The sequence below is a fragment of the Contarinia nasturtii genome, unplaced genomic scaffold (assembly GCF_009176525.2).
Source record: "Contarinia nasturtii isolate CC-2019 unplaced genomic scaffold, AAFC_CNas_1.1 Cnas_scaffold_695, whole genome shotgun sequence".
Classification (NCBI taxonomy): Eukaryota; Metazoa; Arthropoda; class Insecta; order Diptera; family Cecidomyiidae; genus Contarinia; species Contarinia nasturtii.
In genome coordinates this window covers 12,000,251-12,018,213 of record NW_022198046.1, presented here as the reverse complement: position 1 = coordinate 12,018,213, position 17,963 = coordinate 12,000,251, and the positions used below count along the sequence as shown (strand labels likewise).

General features: G+C 33.1%; 4 protein-coding genes across 5 annotated transcripts in view; 2 read left to right on the top strand and 2 right to left on the bottom strand.

The window, feature by feature from the left end:
- The window catches only part of LOC116340918 (tribbles homolog 2-like), a 38,938-nt gene extending 35,310 nt beyond the window's left edge, over window positions 1–3,628 (bottom strand). The window contains exon 1 of the mRNA XM_031767669.1: window positions 3,355–3,628. The gene's annotated coding sequence lies outside the window, so the exon portion shown is untranslated. The remainder of the gene's footprint in view (window positions 1–3,354) is intronic.
- A 1,249-nt stretch (window positions 3,629–4,877) lies between these two features.
- Window positions 4,878–6,039, top strand: LOC116341033. Of its 2 annotated transcripts, none has more exons than XM_031767879.1 (3): window positions 4,878–4,924; window positions 5,048–5,259; window positions 5,347–6,039. In XM_031767879.1, exon 2 carries the CDS (start codon window positions 5,097–5,099, stop codon window positions 5,205–5,207), a length of 111 nt encoding a protein of 36 aa, XP_031623739.1. In that variant the 5' UTR covers window positions 4,878–4,924; window positions 5,048–5,096; the 3' UTR covers window positions 5,208–5,259; window positions 5,347–6,039. The 2 variants fall into 2 exon arrangements, with proteins under 2 accessions (XP_031623739.1, XP_031623740.1); XM_031767880.1 differs by lacking the exon at window positions 4,878–4,924 and adding an exon at window positions 4,933–4,950.
- On the bottom strand, window positions 5,105–7,436 carry LOC116341032 (tektin-4). Its single transcript, XM_031767878.1, has 8 exons — window positions 7,373–7,436; window positions 7,244–7,297; window positions 6,904–7,142; window positions 6,544–6,770; window positions 6,173–6,467; window positions 6,041–6,116; window positions 5,817–5,963; window positions 5,105–5,735 (listed from the first exon to the last, which is right to left on the bottom strand). The coding sequence occupies exons 1-8, from the start codon at window positions 7,415–7,417 to the stop codon at window positions 5,367–5,369; spliced, it is 1,452 nt and encodes a 483-aa protein (XP_031623738.1). The 5' UTR covers window positions 7,418–7,436; the 3' UTR covers window positions 5,105–5,366.
- A 1,818-nt stretch (window positions 7,437–9,254) lies between these two features.
- Window positions 9,255–11,584, top strand: LOC116340983 (transcription factor MafB). The gene has a single exon (XM_031767787.1). It carries the CDS (start codon window positions 9,597–9,599, stop codon window positions 10,680–10,682), a length of 1,086 nt encoding a protein of 361 aa, XP_031623647.1. The 5' UTR covers window positions 9,255–9,596; the 3' UTR covers window positions 10,683–11,584.
- Window positions 11,585–17,963: the final 6,379 nt, after the last annotated feature.

Genomic DNA, 17,963 nt, shown 5'->3' with positions numbered 1-17,963 from the left:
GTAATTCCATTCTTCGGAACCATTTTTTTTTTCATTCAAATTTTTATGATGAATTTATCAAGATTTTTCCTTCTCGTTTTTAGATTACACTTTGATGATATCGAGGTAAAAAAACAAAGAGACGTTTATTATCGAAACGTTTTTTTAAAAGTATATGATATCGGTGGTCGCTGTGAAGGTTGTATGCGAGATTGTCATATACAATACGTGATAAAAAAGAACGTCGTCTCGAGGCAACAGTTTGTCAGTATTTACATTCGCACATTTGATTTGTTGAAGCCGCAATGCTTTTGTGTGTGGTGCAAGCACACTCTGCTATGACCTTGAAATGTTTGACTTTTCGGTTCTCCTTTCAGCATCGGGTTTTTGGCGATGCAAAATAACAACAACAACAAAATCAACTAGACACTATTTTCGACACCGACAATTTTCAATTTCAATCAAGACATGTTTGTGTAATGTCATTTATGTATGTGTATGAACCGACCGAATTGGATGATTTTGAATGAGAGAGAAAAGGTCAAATGAATTTTGGTCGAGTTTTCTATATAAAATGTCATGACCACAAACTGACAATCATCTCCAATCGAATTCCATTTTTCACGTATCTTTTCTTCTTGATTTTTTTTGTAATTTCGATATTGGAACACAAAACCACTCGATAATTGAATTATTTGCTTTTTTCCCCTCTTTTAATTATCAGCATTTCCGATAAAGTAAATTGAATTATCAACTGACTAATTAGAGGCAAATGTAATTGAATTAAAGTGCGGCTTATTTCAATCACTTTTTTTTTATTTTCAAATAAATGCATTTTTGCTGCAAACAATGCATATTCAATTCGTATCCACATCAATTTATAAAATATATCTACTTAATTTAAAATTTAAAATATTCGGTCGATTTCAATGCAAGAACGTGCAGTGTTGAAAATATGATGTGCTTATGAAGTAATTGGTTGACCACATAAAAAAAAATGTGCTAATACTTTGAGAATGGATGATTGGTGTCAAATTTCAAAGTCAAACGAAACATGAAATAAATTACTATCTAAATCTATCTCTATGAAATAGCATACAGCGCAATGATTGCGTATATGAAAAAGACACTACACACAAGTGGATGTGCGACAATAATTTTGCCATATTGTTTCACTGTGTATGTGTGTGTGCTTGTGATGTTGTCTATTGATGAAGAGAGAGAGAGAGAGAGAGAGAGAGAGAGAGAGAGAGAGAGAGAAAAACACACTCATCTCTGTGGCAAAAACAAGTTTCAGCAATCATGCATAAGTAATCAATTCGATTGCGTTCTGGAGGCTAAATTTTGAATTAAAGGTGAACCAAGGTTTTGCGAACTCAAAAATGTATAATCGATTTGACTGTATATGAATAAAGGTCTTTTAGCGTTATGTGTGGCACCATTTTTTTTCCACTGTTTATTGCTCTTTGGCCAAATGTTTCATATTCGATTTCGTCAAAGTCGCACACAGACACATTTAGCACTTGAAAAATTGCAATTTAGAGAACATTTGGTAATAATAATGTGAAGTTTTTTTTTTTTATTGCCAAAGTTCTCTCATGTCATGGATTGTAATATGACCAATTGCTGATCTATGTGACATCTTCTTTTGAATAAGAAACGCCACAAATCAGAAGACTATTTGAGAAATTCCACGAACAAAGCAATAAAAATGTACATTTATGTGCAACGCCAAGAGAAATTCTTTTATTGTCGCAATGAGTTTCCTTGATGAAGAAAACCAAACATAAAAAAGAACGGATAAAATAAGACAAAAATGTTCAATGTAAGCCGACGAATACACCGATGATAATTGTGCACACACAGAAAGTATGAGAGAGAGAACAAAGTGCACAACAAGGGTCGAACTAGGTGACGTGAAAGCAATAAAACGACCAAACATACGGCTTTGAGTCGCACAAAACATGTTTGAAATCAAACTGTCCACATTTCTTTTTTACTTTGTCCTTTCTGCACTTTCTATTCCATCTCTCTCTCTCTCTCTCTCTCTCGTGTCAAAAGGGATACGTGTTCGTATGTCGTGTGAACACTATTGCTTTGTGCGCACAGAGAACCTCGTAGTGTATATATCGTTGCTATGGTGCATGTTGCTATCCACTTAATAATTTCCACTTTAAACAACAGGATATTGTCAATCTCATTTTATATGCATCGAACAAAAGGCAGAATATTTCACGGTTTTGTCGATATGTCATCATTCGGCATAAATTAAAAATTCGCATCATAATATGAGAGATGCTCAAATAAACCCGATACAATGTGCCGATTGATATTCCTCTATCAACACTGTCCGATGTTGTACGGTCATGTTTGCACATACCACAATCGATGACAATCACATCATCCAATGAGAGACTTAATTTCGGAATATTAGAACATCAAATTATTCTAGATAGTTACTTTCTCATAAACAATCTGCTTGTTTGTTTTCATTTTTTTTATTTTCATTGAACACAACAAAACATTGTCGTACGTTTTCATTCTGTCTCTTTCATTCTATCATTCTGGCAAGTAGGAGCATATGGAAAAAAAAATACACGCCGCTCCAAATTTTCGTAATATTTTTTTTTTCGTTGTTATTCTTTCAATATTTACTACGTTCACTCGTAAAAATGGTCGCGATTTGATACAAACGCAATAGAGAATACGAGACAGAATTTTAAGTTGTAACATTTTACACCATATGGAGGTCACGCGTATTTTCATAACAGAACCAATATAGAATATTTTTCATTCTCTTTATATTTTTCGCAATTTTTTACTGTCATTTTTGTTTTCGCATGCCATTTTTGCTTTGATGTTGTTGTTTAAATTTAAAAAAACTTTTGTGTTTTAATCGAACTGAATTTAATGTGTCACGTTGTTATTAACAAACGTAATAAATGCTATATGCATATTTATGAATGTAGCTTTTAATTCGTTCGGCACTAAAATTGTGTACTATTTCACTTATCTTGCATGCGCAAAAAAATACGATTTACATGAACTAATTTATTTTGTGAATTTCATCATGGATTTTTATATTGGTCATAAATTTGGCGCACGGCATGATGTATGATGGACATTTTGCGCCGGTTGCATCCGCAAGTATAGAAAGGATAACATTTTTTTCACGTGATAAGAACATTTGCACAATGATTACAATGAAATGAGCTGAAATCATTTGCCGAAGCAAAAATCAGTTCAATATAATTTAGATTCGATCGATGATAATAATGAATCAACACAAAATCAACAGTTTTTCTATCAAAAAGTGTATGTTCACACAAATGTCACTAGCAAAAGACAACCGAAATTCAAATAAAGAACAAATACCTTATTGAACTGTTTTAAGGAACCAAGCGTCCAAATTCACTCTCAAAAATAAAATATATTTGCCACTTGAAAACAAAACGATTTTATACGGCAGATGCATAAAATCAAACACTGTGCAATATTTGCGTTCTATTAGGTATACGTATTTATGATGCGAAGAAAAAAATGCGAAATCTAAACAAAAAAAATGAACTACAATAGAAGTGAGGAATATTTATTGTAACGTGATGAAAATTCCGAAACACATGCTAGCTTTGACGGCCATTTTCAAACTGAACTGTGATAGCATTGAATAAACCAACGATACTCTCTTTCATCGTTCACAAAATACATATGTCTACGCCATAAATGCTTGACGCTAGCGACGCTAACGTAACCATGTGGTTTCTCTCTTTTATTTCGTTTGCCCGTTTCTCTGCAAAATGCGGCAGACTGTACGTTAGCACAACTTTGAATGAAATGTACGCGGTTTTCGGTGTGTCTCTCTTTCTATTCATATTATTTTGCTCTTCGATGCGGCCAACGATGTCGTTTCATGTATTCCGAATGTGTACAATGTGCTTTGGTTTAACCTTCTCACGGGCTATTTCATCACATCTTTTGTATATACTTTACGAGAGAGGAACAAAAAATGTATGAATACACACTTACACGCTACCTGAACATTTTTGTTGAAGAGAATACAGAGCAAAGCGCAGTCGAATGCGTACGAATTTACTACCGTTTCGTTTGGGATGCGAACTCAAAGTATACGCACGATACGACATGTTTTATTGTTGTTGGAACATTCGAATACCATGATTATTCGACGTATATGAATAATACGACGAAATATCGTTTTATGTTGTAATTGAAGGCAGCGTCATCCTATATTTCTCAACGTAGCGTCATACCGTTTCCATTGAAACTGTTTACGGCGTTGTTTACTACACATTTTTACACTACATGAAATGTTGACTATTTCTCTGTTTTACTTAACAAATTAAACACAACAAACATGGATTATACTAAATTTTTCGAAATTGAAATCAAACTCACATTTAGTGTAAATCAAAAGATTTTCTCCCGGAACAAGGAGGGTCCTAGGAACAAGGAGGGTTTTTCATTATGAAAAAAAAAAATCAAAATTACAGGGGAAGGGGAGAACTGTCTCAAAAGTTCCTAGAAAATCGGAAGATTTTTCTCGCGTCAAAAACGACTAGTAAATTTGAAGAATTGACACTCAACATTTTTCCACAATTTCCAAAAGCATATTTCAAGTCTTTTATATAGAGTGGTAATTCGGCCTCTCTGACTCCTGGACAGAAGCTTTAATTAGATAATATAATTATAAAATTATTTTTAATCGAAAGAAAAATGACGGAACGAACATGCACAACTTAAACAAATCTTAACGTGCTTCTTGTTCAGTTGTCATTCACAATGTTCATGTCTCGTTCACAATGGAAATATCAGCTTGTTCACAATAGTAATACCAAATGAATCAGTTTGAATGTAAACAAGCCATTGACTTGACATTTCATCATGTTATGACAGAAAGAATTGTATTTCTTCATCATTCATTCATTTTGTAAGTAATTTCTAAAAAAATTCACGGTATTTTTGTGTTGTTTTTATCTTAAAATTCGAATTGATGCAATAAATATGTCTTAATGGTAAATAATTCATCTGTTTTCCCTTTATTTCACAATAGCATGTAAATACTACAAATTGTAAATACTACAAATACGAAAATACGCAGAATGGTTGATGACGTGTTGTATTATATCTTGGTGCTGTTGACACTATTGCCGGTGTATTTATTTTTCAAGCTAATCCAGTGGATGGGATGGGAGCTGTTCGTAAACAATTAACGTGATAAAAGTCACTCAAATTTCATTCAATTGAGTCAATTTCGTCATTCACGTAAGCTGATGATGTTTATTAAGTTATTTTTTTTAAAATTAAATATTGCGTGTACGTCTATATTTGCATATGTATGATTTTTTTCAGTATTGACAAAAATGCTGTGATTAATAACCGCTTAAAGCCGTAGCAGATGGATAATGACTGCGGTAAAACATGCAACGTTCTCGATCGAGTTGCAGTGTTCGACGCTTCAGCAATAATTCACGTTCGATTAAGATTCGGGTTTGATTCAAGGCAGTTCTTGTGTCTTCGGCTTCTTTGATCGAGATCGATAGAGCCAATGTGGCTTCTTCAATGCTACGGACCTCTTCTACCAGACCAAAATGGGCACGATCACGGCAGTTTTCCACATTTACACGGCGATTACGATTATCAAGACGGGTCTGAGCCACTTTCATCGGTGTGTCCATGTTTTGCATGCTTTGAGTGAGGTTTTCTATTAAGAGCTCAGTGTCGGCCAATCGTTTCAGGCACTACAAACAAACAAAAAAGAATTGAAAAATCTGTTCACAAATTGCGTAATAATGATCTGACTTGATAGAGTGTACGCTTACATCGGTTAATTCAGTTTCGAGTTTGCGGCAAGTTTCATCAAGATTTCCGATTTTGTGGTTGAATGACCTGACGACACGGTCGGCTTTTGTACGCAAATCTCGGGCTGCGTTTATAAGTATCGCATCAATTTTAGCGCGCAATTTTATCTGCGATTTTTTTTTTATATAACGAATTTATATTTGTATCAGTTTTGTTGTCATTAAATATATATATTTGAACGTACCGAATTTTGTCGCACATCTTCACAGTCGTTTAGCGCCTGTATAGTGAATGCTTCCCATCGATCTTCGGTTGATTGACTAGATTTAACAACCATTGAATTAAAATAAGTCTTTTCTAAAATAAGTCTATTTACCCATCCATAAATCGAGTAGCGCCCGGTTTGAAAAGTATCTCATGTGATTTATTGTTCAGTGCTGAATTTCTTGAGTCAATTTCATATGCATGCATTTTATCGGACCAATCGCTTTCGAGACGTTCACGTGCCGCTCGATTTTCACTCTGTTGTCTATTGATGTCATTCACAGATGAATTAAATACATTACGAATTTCCGAAATCAATGCAATCTCTTCGATAAGCTCTTCTTCAGGACCGTCACGGATCAGTTCGCTATCAGGGCGTCGACTTCGTCTTTCAATACATTCAGTTGCTAATTTTTTTTTAAATTTATAAATATGATGAAAACAAAATGAAAAATCAAATTATTCTGTCGAATGTATCAATACCAATCGATTCGGGTTTTTGTAAAACGACAAGTGCTTGCATCATTCGATTTCTTTGCTCGGCCAAAGTACTTATTTCGTCCATTTGTGCACGTATTGCACGCTCTAATGTTGTTTTTAATCTATACACATCGTGTGTTCGATCTCGCAGTAATTTTGTACTATTTTCTTGATGACGATCAACTAGTGCGTTTGCATGGTCGGTTGTATCTTTGCTTTTGTCTTCGATTCTATGGAAAAAAAATGGTCATATTTTTAAAAACATTTTGATGCAGAAATAATGAGATCGATAAAAGGTAAGATGTTGCAGCTTCAAATAAAAAATAAATAAAATAAAAGAAAAGAGGTGAGTTAATTAATTACTTGAGACTTTGAAGTATGATTTGATGATTTTCATCGTAAATGTCATTGTTGCGTTGATGCCACTCTTGTGTGCTGAACTGAGTTATGGAATAATGGTCAACAATTGGTTTAACACCAACCAAACCACTTTTTGGATTCCAATCACATTTGCCAGTTGCCCAAGCTCCAATCGCACCCATTTTTTCACTCATTTCATCGTGTATGGTTCGGTTGCTTTCACACCTTGATTGACATTCAGCCTTTTTTCACGAATGAAAAAAATAATTAAAATGAATTTTAATTTTAAAAAAATGTAAAAAAAAATTATTTTCAATTGAAAAAAAAAATGTCAAGAATTTACCTGCTGCCCATTTGTATCATCCCAAGTGATTTTTTTAGTTTTTTCAATTTCATCCTGAAAATAAAAAAAAGCGAAAAATTTAACTATAAATACAAAGCCAAAATATCGTTTTCAAAAAATCTTGAGTACTTTCATGCAGCATGGAATGTGCTCAACACAATTTTCCGAATTCATATTTTTTCCTTTTCTTGAATGAAATTGTGCTTGCTTAAAACGTAGCAAGCAATGTATGTATATATATCGATATATAACAAAGAACTGTGAGCCACACTGCAATTTGAGCCAACGTAATAAATTGTTTAATGAAATAAATAGCAACGGTTGCCATTCTATCGGAAAATGCTTGTGCGCGCAAGGTCGTCCATTCAATATGTATAAATATCAAATAAACATGCATTGAACAACAATTTTTACCGAAATGGAATCATTAGTGCTGTTTATTTGCGACGAAATTAGAATCCGAATGTTTTTTTTAATCAATAACCGGCCGGAGAGTATCAGACAGGAGCATTCTATTGCATTCAATTTAAATGTAACTATCCTATTACGCTTATCACAACGGCAAATATTAATTTAAAATATGCTGGTTATTCTCTCTATCACTTCGTTGCAAATCAATCTCGATTTTGATACAATGTACTTCGAATTTTTGGGTCATGTGTGCAATAATCAATAAATTGCCAGTTGTGACGTGCTCTATCTTGCGATTATAATTAAAATGCTCTATCTATCGATTTCTCAACAATAAAATTTAATTTTCATTATCGTCGAAATACAAGCTAAAACATGTGTTTGAAACGATCGCATTCAGTTGGTCGCGTACATTCGAATCAGCGCTATTCAATTTCAGAGGAAAAGTTAGAAAACGGAATGCATTAAATTTCATTATAGGTTTAGTTTTGCACCGCGTATTTTTTTTATCACATTCAAATCCACAAATTAAATTCAATATTAAGTTTCGTCAAAGACTTTTACAATTCACAAATGCAAAAACATTCTCAACTTTTATAATAATCTTTTTTTTATTCGTTTGGTAAAGTATCCATTAGCTCGTAATGAAATAAATCCACAGAAGGAGATTTATGCCAAATCAAGAAATCAGCTCAAAACAATTCAATCAACTTGATAATGTTCATGGAATGAGCTTACAATTTCACCTTTCTTTAGTTTAAAATTATGTTTAAGGTAAAAATGAACAAAAAAAAAAGAAATTATAATTTTGAATATAATAACTTTGGATTACATTTTATGAAGAAAAGTCGGGAAAAAAATATGCAACGCCAACACATTTTTGTCATTTCCAACAAGTGTCTTTACGAATTAATTTCATTGCATTTCTTTGGAAAGGAAAAACGTAATACACCGACATCATTCTTTATCAAATAAATCACTTGTTCATTTCACGATGAAAGACAGCGTGAAAGAAGACATCGTATTTATTAAACTATTTCTGTTTTCTCTCTAAAAAAAATGACGCTTGTACCATAGCGACACTTGTTGCTGCTTTTTGTTTTAAAACTACAAATTATTCCAATTCATGGGACAGTTAAGCTGTTTTGTTTCACATAGTGATAAAGTTTATCACACTTTATATACATTTACTATTGCAATAGATGAGAGCCTGCAAATAAATGCTCTGTGTCTGCGTTTGTATGTAACAAAATTTCATCAATTTCATTGAAGAAAAAAAAAACGAATTCATACATAAAATAGCCGTACCGCTTTTTAATATCAATGTATTTGGTTGTCGCACGCGATATACATAAGCCAAATAACAAATACGAATGCACGGTGAGAAGGCGTTCACAAAAGTCAAAACAACGCCTCGTTCGACACCCACCACTTTGCATTCAATCGTTTGATACGTTCGCGCTTGTGTCTGTATATGTGTGTGCACTGTGCTACCGTACACAATAGTGTTGTATGCCACAAATGCCTGCTATGTCATGTATGAATGCTGCAAAACAAGTGAATATGTGTCATTCGCTGTTGGAACCTGTTATAAGGCACACGCATTTTCGCGTTGCTCTTCTGCAACATATATTTTTTCTCTCTAACCGTTTTGAATTCGTTTGAATAAAAATCAGTAAAACAAAAATCGCGCATCGAAACTGAATTTATATTACATAAGAATTGCATTGATTTTGTGGTGTCGATTTAAGCACGATATTAAAAACACTAATGAATTAAACCAAAAAAAAAGAAAAGAGTTTTCGCTTTTTGAAAAAGGACTTGCTGAATTTTTCTCTGATAAATAAAGTCGAATTGTGTGCGTTTTTAACCGAAATTTTATGAACTTTAAAAATCGAACGTAAAGTGATTGGTGAAATAAACGGAAATAAATTCAAGAAAAATGGAAGGCCAAATTGAGAATTTGGCAGAAGTATATGTGCAAGATTTTGAATTGGATCATTTGGGTGCACCAGTGAAACGTGAACCAGAATCGGCGATAAAAATACCATGGAATTCAGTTGATGACGATGAAATGCCAGCTGCCGTTCGTTTACGTCAAATTAATGTACCAAATGGTTGGCATCAGCATGAAGAACGTCGCTTGCATAATTTCTCACCGCAAACTGATCCACACAATCACAATACGATGACAACAGCCCAAGGAATTGTTGTGAACGGTGTAAATGGTGTGCCATCAACACCGCCTGATACACCGCCGCATGTGTATTCACCATGCAATGGTACCATGTACAATAACCATTCGTATCCGCATCCTCATCGACAATCGTCAACATTTATCGAAGATATGATGTGGTTGCCACAAACAATGCGAGGTGAACAACCGCTGGATTTACGGCCGCTTCCAAATTGTCTGGACAATGATTGGGAACGACGTGAGTATATGCAACAACAACCAAATGGACAATCGATCACCAATTTACCGTCACATTTGACACATTTGGATCATCATCATATGAGTTCGATAAATGTGCACAATTCATACAATCATGCACATGGAAATCGACCAATGTCGGTCAGTTCGACGCGTTCATCATCGACAATTTCGCCACGACATCAATCGGGTCATCATCATTCGTCCGGTTCGCAAAGCAGCCAAAATCCCGATAAAGTTATTGCCGACGAATTGCTGACAACACTATCAGTACGTGAGCTAAATAAACGTTTGCACGGTTGTCCACGCGAAGAAATTGCAAAATTAAAGCAAAAACGTCGAACATTGAAAAATCGTGGATACGCACAAAATTGCCGATCGAAACGTTTGCATCAACGTCATGAGTTAGAAAAAAGTAATCGCAAATTGCAGCTTGAATTGGAAAATTGTCGCATGGAATTGAATAAAGTACGACTTGAATTGGATATGCTGAAGCAACGTCATGCTCAACGACAAAATAATAATCAGTCACATGATTTACATTCGGACGGACATAGTTCACCTCTTTTAAGCTCACCTGAATTGTATCTATGACGCCAAATCGGTGCTCATGCACCTCCACCACGACAACAAACACAATGGAACACACGCTATTGCTAAACGTGTTTTGATTCACTTTGTGTGTCTCACGCACATTTTTTATTTCGATAAAGTTCACTTTTTCTCATCGCATTGCGATTCTCTCACATTTATTTCATTTATTCATTTTTATTTTTTATTCTTTTTCATTTCTCGAATAACCGAGATAAAAGCGATGTGATCCATTGATGATTGTTGTCGACTACAAAGTAACATAGGAGTAAAAACCAATCATTTGATGAAGACAACAATTAGAAGAAATAAAACTTTTGATTCGAAATATTCAAATGTGAGAATTCGGATACAAGTAAAACTTTATAAGTGATAAATCAAGTCAAGTTTAAAGTTGGTAGAATTTAATGGCCAATTTAACGTTACAAACAAAATCATTCTCATTTTGCCAAATGATTCATTTTGAACACAAAAAAACCCTAAAACAATTGAAAAAAAGAAACACACACATACAAAGCTCATACTTATAATTAACATGTTAATTAATGATAAGCGACGTCTTCTTAAGTTTTTGTTTCAATCATAACATTGAGTCTTCAAATTTTCATTTCTCTTTTTTTTAGAAAAAAAAAGCAAAATTTATGTTTTTTAAGACTATTTGTCTCGTTCAAATTCGATTCAGTGCAATGCAATAATAAAATGGTGTGGTGCAAAGAAATTAACTTTTAAAAAATAACAAACAAACAAACAAAGTCAAACATATTTGTTATTCGGAAGAGGAAATTCGCATATTTTAGAAATCCTTCAAACATGAATAATATTTCCACATTCAGTTTTTTTCTTTCTCACTTTATTTATCAAAAAGCTAGTTTTCCCTTTGCAAACAGACATTGTTTCTGTTTCCAATTCAGTTTTTTTGTTTCGTCTCTTTTATTTTTCATTTGACAAAATTTTATTCAAATAAATAAAAGCAAAACACATTCAAAAAAAAATATCATTTGTTATAGCAATCTCAATGAAAACACATACAAATTGTAATGTAAATAACATAAAAAAACTACAAGGAAAATAAACTAAATTTAATGAAAAATTGTGAGAGTCTGTCTTGACTGTTATGTAACTGTATTTGGGCGAATTCTTTTTTTTTCAGTTCATCTTTTGCATTTTGCGCATTGCTTCAAACAAGATTTAGCTGGACAACGTAAACAACCACAGAGTCATGCTCATTCACGAAATTCTATTTGTGTGGTCAAGAGAGAAAACAAATAATCATTTGCAGATCGTTCAACTTTGTTTCCGCTTTTTTTTTTTTTAATTTGTTATGGTTTTCGTTGGAACAGAGGTAATTTAATCCAGTTCAATGTATTTTCCTCTCAAAATCCCGACAACATTCGAATAAGATGTGACAAAAGGTAACTTTTTTTGCTCGATTTTGACTGTTCAATGAACTTACCAGTAACCTAATTTTGAGTTTGCTAATTTTCGAATGGGTTTTGAAATGGTCAGTCAGTAACAAAAGCGTAAGTATATATCATGAATTGACTCCCGCATTGACACTTGCTATTCAGAAAGAACAATTTTAATGTATAGAAAGATCTGTTTACAAAACATCGATAAAATTCATCATTTCCGATGCGATTCATATTGCTTTAATGCTTGTCGGTTCATTCATATTGTCGTTTGTGTCAATATGCCTACAGCAATGACCAATACAAGAACTTTTTGTGAGGCACAACTTATATAACTAGTAAATCTGTTTTCTTGGCACATATAACAACACAATGAATTTAAAATAACAAACACAAATGCGTTGACTTTTTCTCTTGTGCTTGCCTCAGTCGTGCAAATGTACATTATAAAAATGAGATGTGCGCTACAATGTGTATTGTTCTTCATTTGGTCGCGACTGCGGTGCAATGTGAACTCTTCGCATAATTTTTGTTTATTTCATTTTTTGTTGCATTTATTTAATGCGCGTGTATTTTCTAAACAGTCGCGCCTTTAATTCCAGAAAAATGTGAATTCTAGCAAAAATACGGAAATTAAATACGATATAGTATCTCGCTGTTTCTTCAATCGGCGGCTGTGTCTTTTTACTGGTCTAGAAATTAGATCGGTCTGTGTGGTTAGCAAAGATATACATATTTCTGAGTAAAATTTGTCGTTGGTTTTAGGCTCGGTTTGAAATGAAAATCGTTTAATTTACAATGTATCACTTTCAGGCCTCGCATACATTTGTATAATCATTGTGTGAAGAAATGAAAATTGATATTGACCTCTCTGTTAGGTGACTCGGTTACACTCTCCGGCCATAATCTAAATGTGCAAAATGATCTTTGCTCATATTCCAACTGATTTTTATGATACAAACAAACCAACTTAATGAATAACAACAATTAAATGTCGCATATTCTGTGTGTTCGTTTTGTTGCATTTACGGCATCGAACCACTTGAGTCGCCAGTGATTGGTACATGGACATGTTTTTTGTTTATCAATATTATTATTATCTGTGGTCATTTGAAAGTATATGACTTGAAAAGGATGTTGAAAAGGATTAATATTTTCAATTTTTGAAAAAACTACGTATTTTGCCAATGATAAGAGTATTGACACGTGCATGTGTCTTTTAGGGCAAAGTACTCGTTGAAACCTAAAGAAGAAGAAAAAAAAACACATAAACATTCGATTCATTTTCGAAACGAAGTAAATGTCGATGGCCAGCGCAAAAATGTACACGTGAAATGGGTGGCGAGCATAAAATCGAACACAAGCACTGAATTATTTTATCGAGAAAACATGTGAAAAAACCGCGAAACAATTGAGCAATTGTCAAAATATTTGGCACTTGAGCAATACATTTTTTGTCCGAAAAGTTCGAAACATCACTAAGTAGAATACCGGAGTTCACTGACTCTTCTCTCTTTCTCTGTCGTACATACTTTTTCCCTCAAACACACAGTGCATTATGTGATTGGCATATGTGTTACTTACACATTCACCGCAATAAACAAGTTCGACTGCACAAAAAAGGTAGAAAAAAGAAATGACCATTTCAAAATTATCGTGTACGTCAGCATTAACGAATAATTGATTTTTTTTCTGTTTTCACTCGATTTCGAGGTGTAATTATATGTTAGTTATCAACGAAAGTCATCGGTTGTAAAATTCTGCTACTATGTGCATAACATTGTACAAGTGACAAATAGCACTTTGCAATCGCTTATAAATTCAATCGCAACATTTAAAACAAATGCATCCAGTTTAGAATAAAGTACGTTTCAATGAATGTTTATTGACGAACGTTAGTTTGTTTGGAATAAAATTAATCAAATGTTTTCTGTTCGATCAAACCAGTTGAACCATATCAAATAGCGATTATTTCGTTAGATCAGCAAAATAGCGAATGCTTCCACATATATATTGAAACAGCCACTAGAGGGGTCATTATCAATTTCATAGTATAAAATAGCGTTTCAAAGATGATTGCATTAATTGACGCGGATTTTTTTCCCAACTGCAACTAGTTTCCTGTGATTCAGTATATCAGGACAGTAGCAAAATTTTTAGAGATTTCAATGTCATTGCCACGCATTTGTTACTCCGACTAATTAATATTGGTCGTTGTCGTCGAATTGGAAATTTCCAAAATCTTTTCATAACAACGATGCATGTGTGTAATAGCATTTATCTTGTGTGTTATTTTTTCAACTTCCAATAAAAACTTTTACTTTTTTTCTCATCACAGTAATGGTAATTTATGCGCAAACTTTCCGCATTACTGTCAAATACGGTGTCAAGTTAGCACTTGCTATTCGAAATTGATGATAGTAAATTTAGTGCACATTCAGTGAAGAGGGTTGCACCGAAGCCAAATGAATGCAATGCAATAAACTTCCGTTCGGTCTTCATACGGGCAAACTAGATTAATTACCTAAATAGAACATTAATCGATTTTTTTTCTCGCCTCTCCATTTCATTTGTTAGTTCTTTGTGAATTGGGACACATTTTTAATCGATAACTATTTTGTTCAATTCACATTTCTTCGGTCTGGTTTTATGCGTCAACTATGTTTTAAAAAAAATATGTATCCTATATCGAGTAATTTTTTGTCTTTGAAATACAATGGCGCTTTTGAAAAGTCACAAATTTAATTACAGTGTTTATTGTTTTTTTACTTTACTTTTCTCGCTTTTGGTTGCGATAGATATGAATCATTTCAGTTTGTTTAAAAATCGAGCATTTCAAATATTGGAAATATCTTATCGCTACATTTGTTTACATTCAAAACGCGAAATTTAATGGCTAAAAATTAAATTAGACTAAATAAACGCGTCGTTCAAATGTACATTTCATTCGAATGAATCATGACTATTGTATGGCATACCATAAAAAATGCCCAATAAAAATCATGACATTTGGTATAGAGGATAAGTTAGAAATGTTTATGGTTAAAGGTTAGCATCGGAATGGGCGAAAAAATCACGATTTTTCATGAAATTAATAAAACTCAGACTGAACGGTGGAATGAACAAATTTGAGAAAGTCACTCTCTCAAAAGAGAGAGAAAGGGAGAAGTGAAACGAAACAGAGAAATAAAACCGAAAATTCTCCCGAAAAAAGGTCCACTCAAAATAATGACATCTAAATAAATATATGAACGAATTTTGACTTTTAATATATACAATCGTTTTGTTTGTATGAACGCACCATTAAAATGATATCGATGCATACATAAACCGATCGACCAGTATCAATAACAGTAACAATAATAATTTACTCGCCACAAACGGTTATCTCTCTGATTTATTTTATTGTTTGGTCATTTCGGCCACAATATCAAGAGAGGGAATGTGAAGTTGTCTAGCAATTTGGTCAAGTGCATTTACTCCAATCAAGTCATATTCTAATTATATTGGGAATGATATTCGTTCTGTATTTTAAGTTGATGAAATCGATTCGGTTATGATAAGTTGTTGCCAATAATTTTGTGTGTTCTCTGCGTGTTTGCTTCCCATTTTTAATATTCATTGACGAAAACAAAAGATGTATATTTTGATGGTCTTTGTATTCACCATTGATTTATTGAAATTGGCAAAAGAAAAAAAATATTTATGCAACGATGCCGAATAAATATTTAGTTGTATAATAAAACACTTTTCGATTGATAAAATGTTGCTCGATTTCGATAGATCTATAACTCTGTCAACACTCATCCGATGCGTACATAAACCTTCGAAAACGGCCAAATTTATACCGGAGCTGCGTCTGCACAAAACGTTAAATATCAAAGACACGCAGATGTATCAATAAAAATATATATGTACAACAAAACGCTTAATGGTCAAAATATGTTTATGAGTTGGATTTAATGCAATGGATTTTTTTCTAATTCAATGGTGAAGCCCCCCGCGTTTAAGTAAATAAAATCTTATAAACAAAACAATTCGAAACTATAGGCATTTACTCTCATGAATTTTCGGGCAAAAGATATGATTAATAAACGGGTGACAAATCCAGTAGTGAAAAATAAACAACAAGACGAAAATTTGAACTAATTTTACGGCTGATGTTTTGAACATTGGAATGTTTTGAAAAAATAAGCAATTACACAGATTGACGGCAGCAGCGAAATATGTCCTTTTTTACATCTAAACGAGATATAATTATTTGCTGATTAATCAAATAAGCAAATGTGTTTATTCTAATTGATTTTTTTATCAAATTTAAAATGCTGCTCTTTGCTTTTGTTGCGTAACGGAAAAAATGGGCACGCGTTAACATTTTCTGCTTATTTTGATGTTCATTCCCGTAACTCTACGCATATTCTTTCATTCACAAAAATTGTTGACCAATTCAAATACTCTTTGTTTTATATCTAACTTTGTGGCAAATAGCGTCGTCACGTTTTTTTAAAAATATTTTGTCTATCGTTTTGTGCAGTGGTTTCAATCGGCTGCATATATTGAAAAACAATCCAGCAAAAAAAAAATTATGCTTGTTCAATGAAATCCAAAACTTATATTTCAAATATGAAGCAATCAACGGCAGAAAGTTCTTCATTAATTTATGATATTTAAAAAAGGAGAGCTCAATTGTCTTTCTTCATATTTGTCAAAACATATGTAAAAAACGCAAGAAAAACTGAATGAATTTTTCCAGAACGTTGTATCGATAATTGATAAGTCATCAAAAAAGTGTTAAACATTAGGCAAACACTTGTCACGGTTTTAAAAACGATTATAAATGCACGCGATTATTGATACTGTATGTTTTTTTTGTGTTAGGCAACATTTTGTATCAAGTCGTTCATTAAGTCCAACTGTAATTTGAACTTGAACGAAAATTTTTGGAATATTTGCTTAACAATACAGACATTTGACTTTTTTGTTAATGTGTATGTACTGTACTCTATTGTTCCAGTACATGATTAATAAATCATGTGTCAATTAAATTCATATGATCAAAAGCAATATGATTGTGCAGCAATATCAGTGGCGCTTGTTTCTTATTTGTTTTTGCCTGATAGGAAAAGTTTACGTGTTTCGTTTAAACAAAGCAATTACAAAATTCATCGTTAGCTGCGGCGCTCGAGTCGTTTTTTGTTGTGCCGTAGAAAATTTTTCAATCAGGCATTATGATTAGATTTAACTCAAAATACAGCAATCAATATGAGTCTATTTCATGGTTAGATATGTGTAATCGAGCAAAAAATATGCCATTATATTCAAACACAATTGAAGGATTTGCTCGTCTTTCTATCGAACGTTGAAGATTCCCGTACGGGCCATAAAAAGTATGCGACAGTAAGGTACTGTCAATATTATGGCCAAAGTTAAATGCTATTAGACGCAGTCGATTTCATAAAGAGGGGAGGAACGAAAAAAAAAACGAGATACATGTAAAAAGCGGATTCTCGTTTTTTTTATTCGTTCAATGGATGGAAAATTCGCGCTTGGTTAAATGCGAAAAAACAATGTTAATTTGAATTTACATGCAGGGTAGCGTTCAGTGGAACAACGTTAGATTATATTTAGCCAATTGCAAATAAATACAAAATTCGATTAGAAAATACTGAGAAAAATATACACACACACACAATATCCTCATGCAATTGAAGGACTCAATTTTGAAGAGGTTTAACAATCTATTTTCTGCGATAAGCGCATGAAAGAAGAACATATTCACGAACTTTTCTTTAAGACAAATTGAAAAGACATTCGAAAATTGAAATTTGTGATTGAATGAGTTCAAAAAGATTCAATTCCTAAGTTGCGTGATTGA

Bases quoted from the DNA above. Each gene is read 5' to 3' on its own strand.
- LOC116341032 (XM_031767878.1), bottom strand. From the start codon at position 7,417: ATGAATTCGGAAAATTGTGTTGAGCACATTCCATGCTGCATGAAA. The intron at 5,964-6,040 runs GTACGTTCAAAT...AAAAAATCGCAG, and splicing joins AAGATGTGCGACAAAATTCG to ATAAAATTGCGCGCTAAAAT. The intron at 5,736-5,816 runs GTAAGCGTACAC...GTTTGTTTGTAG, and splicing joins TCGAAACTGAATTAACCGAT to TGCCTGAAACGATTGGCCGA.
- LOC116341033 (XM_031767879.1), top strand. From the start codon at position 5,097: ATGGTTGATGACGTGTTGTATTATATCTTGGTGCTGTTGACACTATTG.
- LOC116340983 (XM_031767787.1), top strand. From the start codon at position 9,597: ATGGAAGGCCAAATTGAGAATTTGGCAGAAGTATATGTGCAAGATTTT.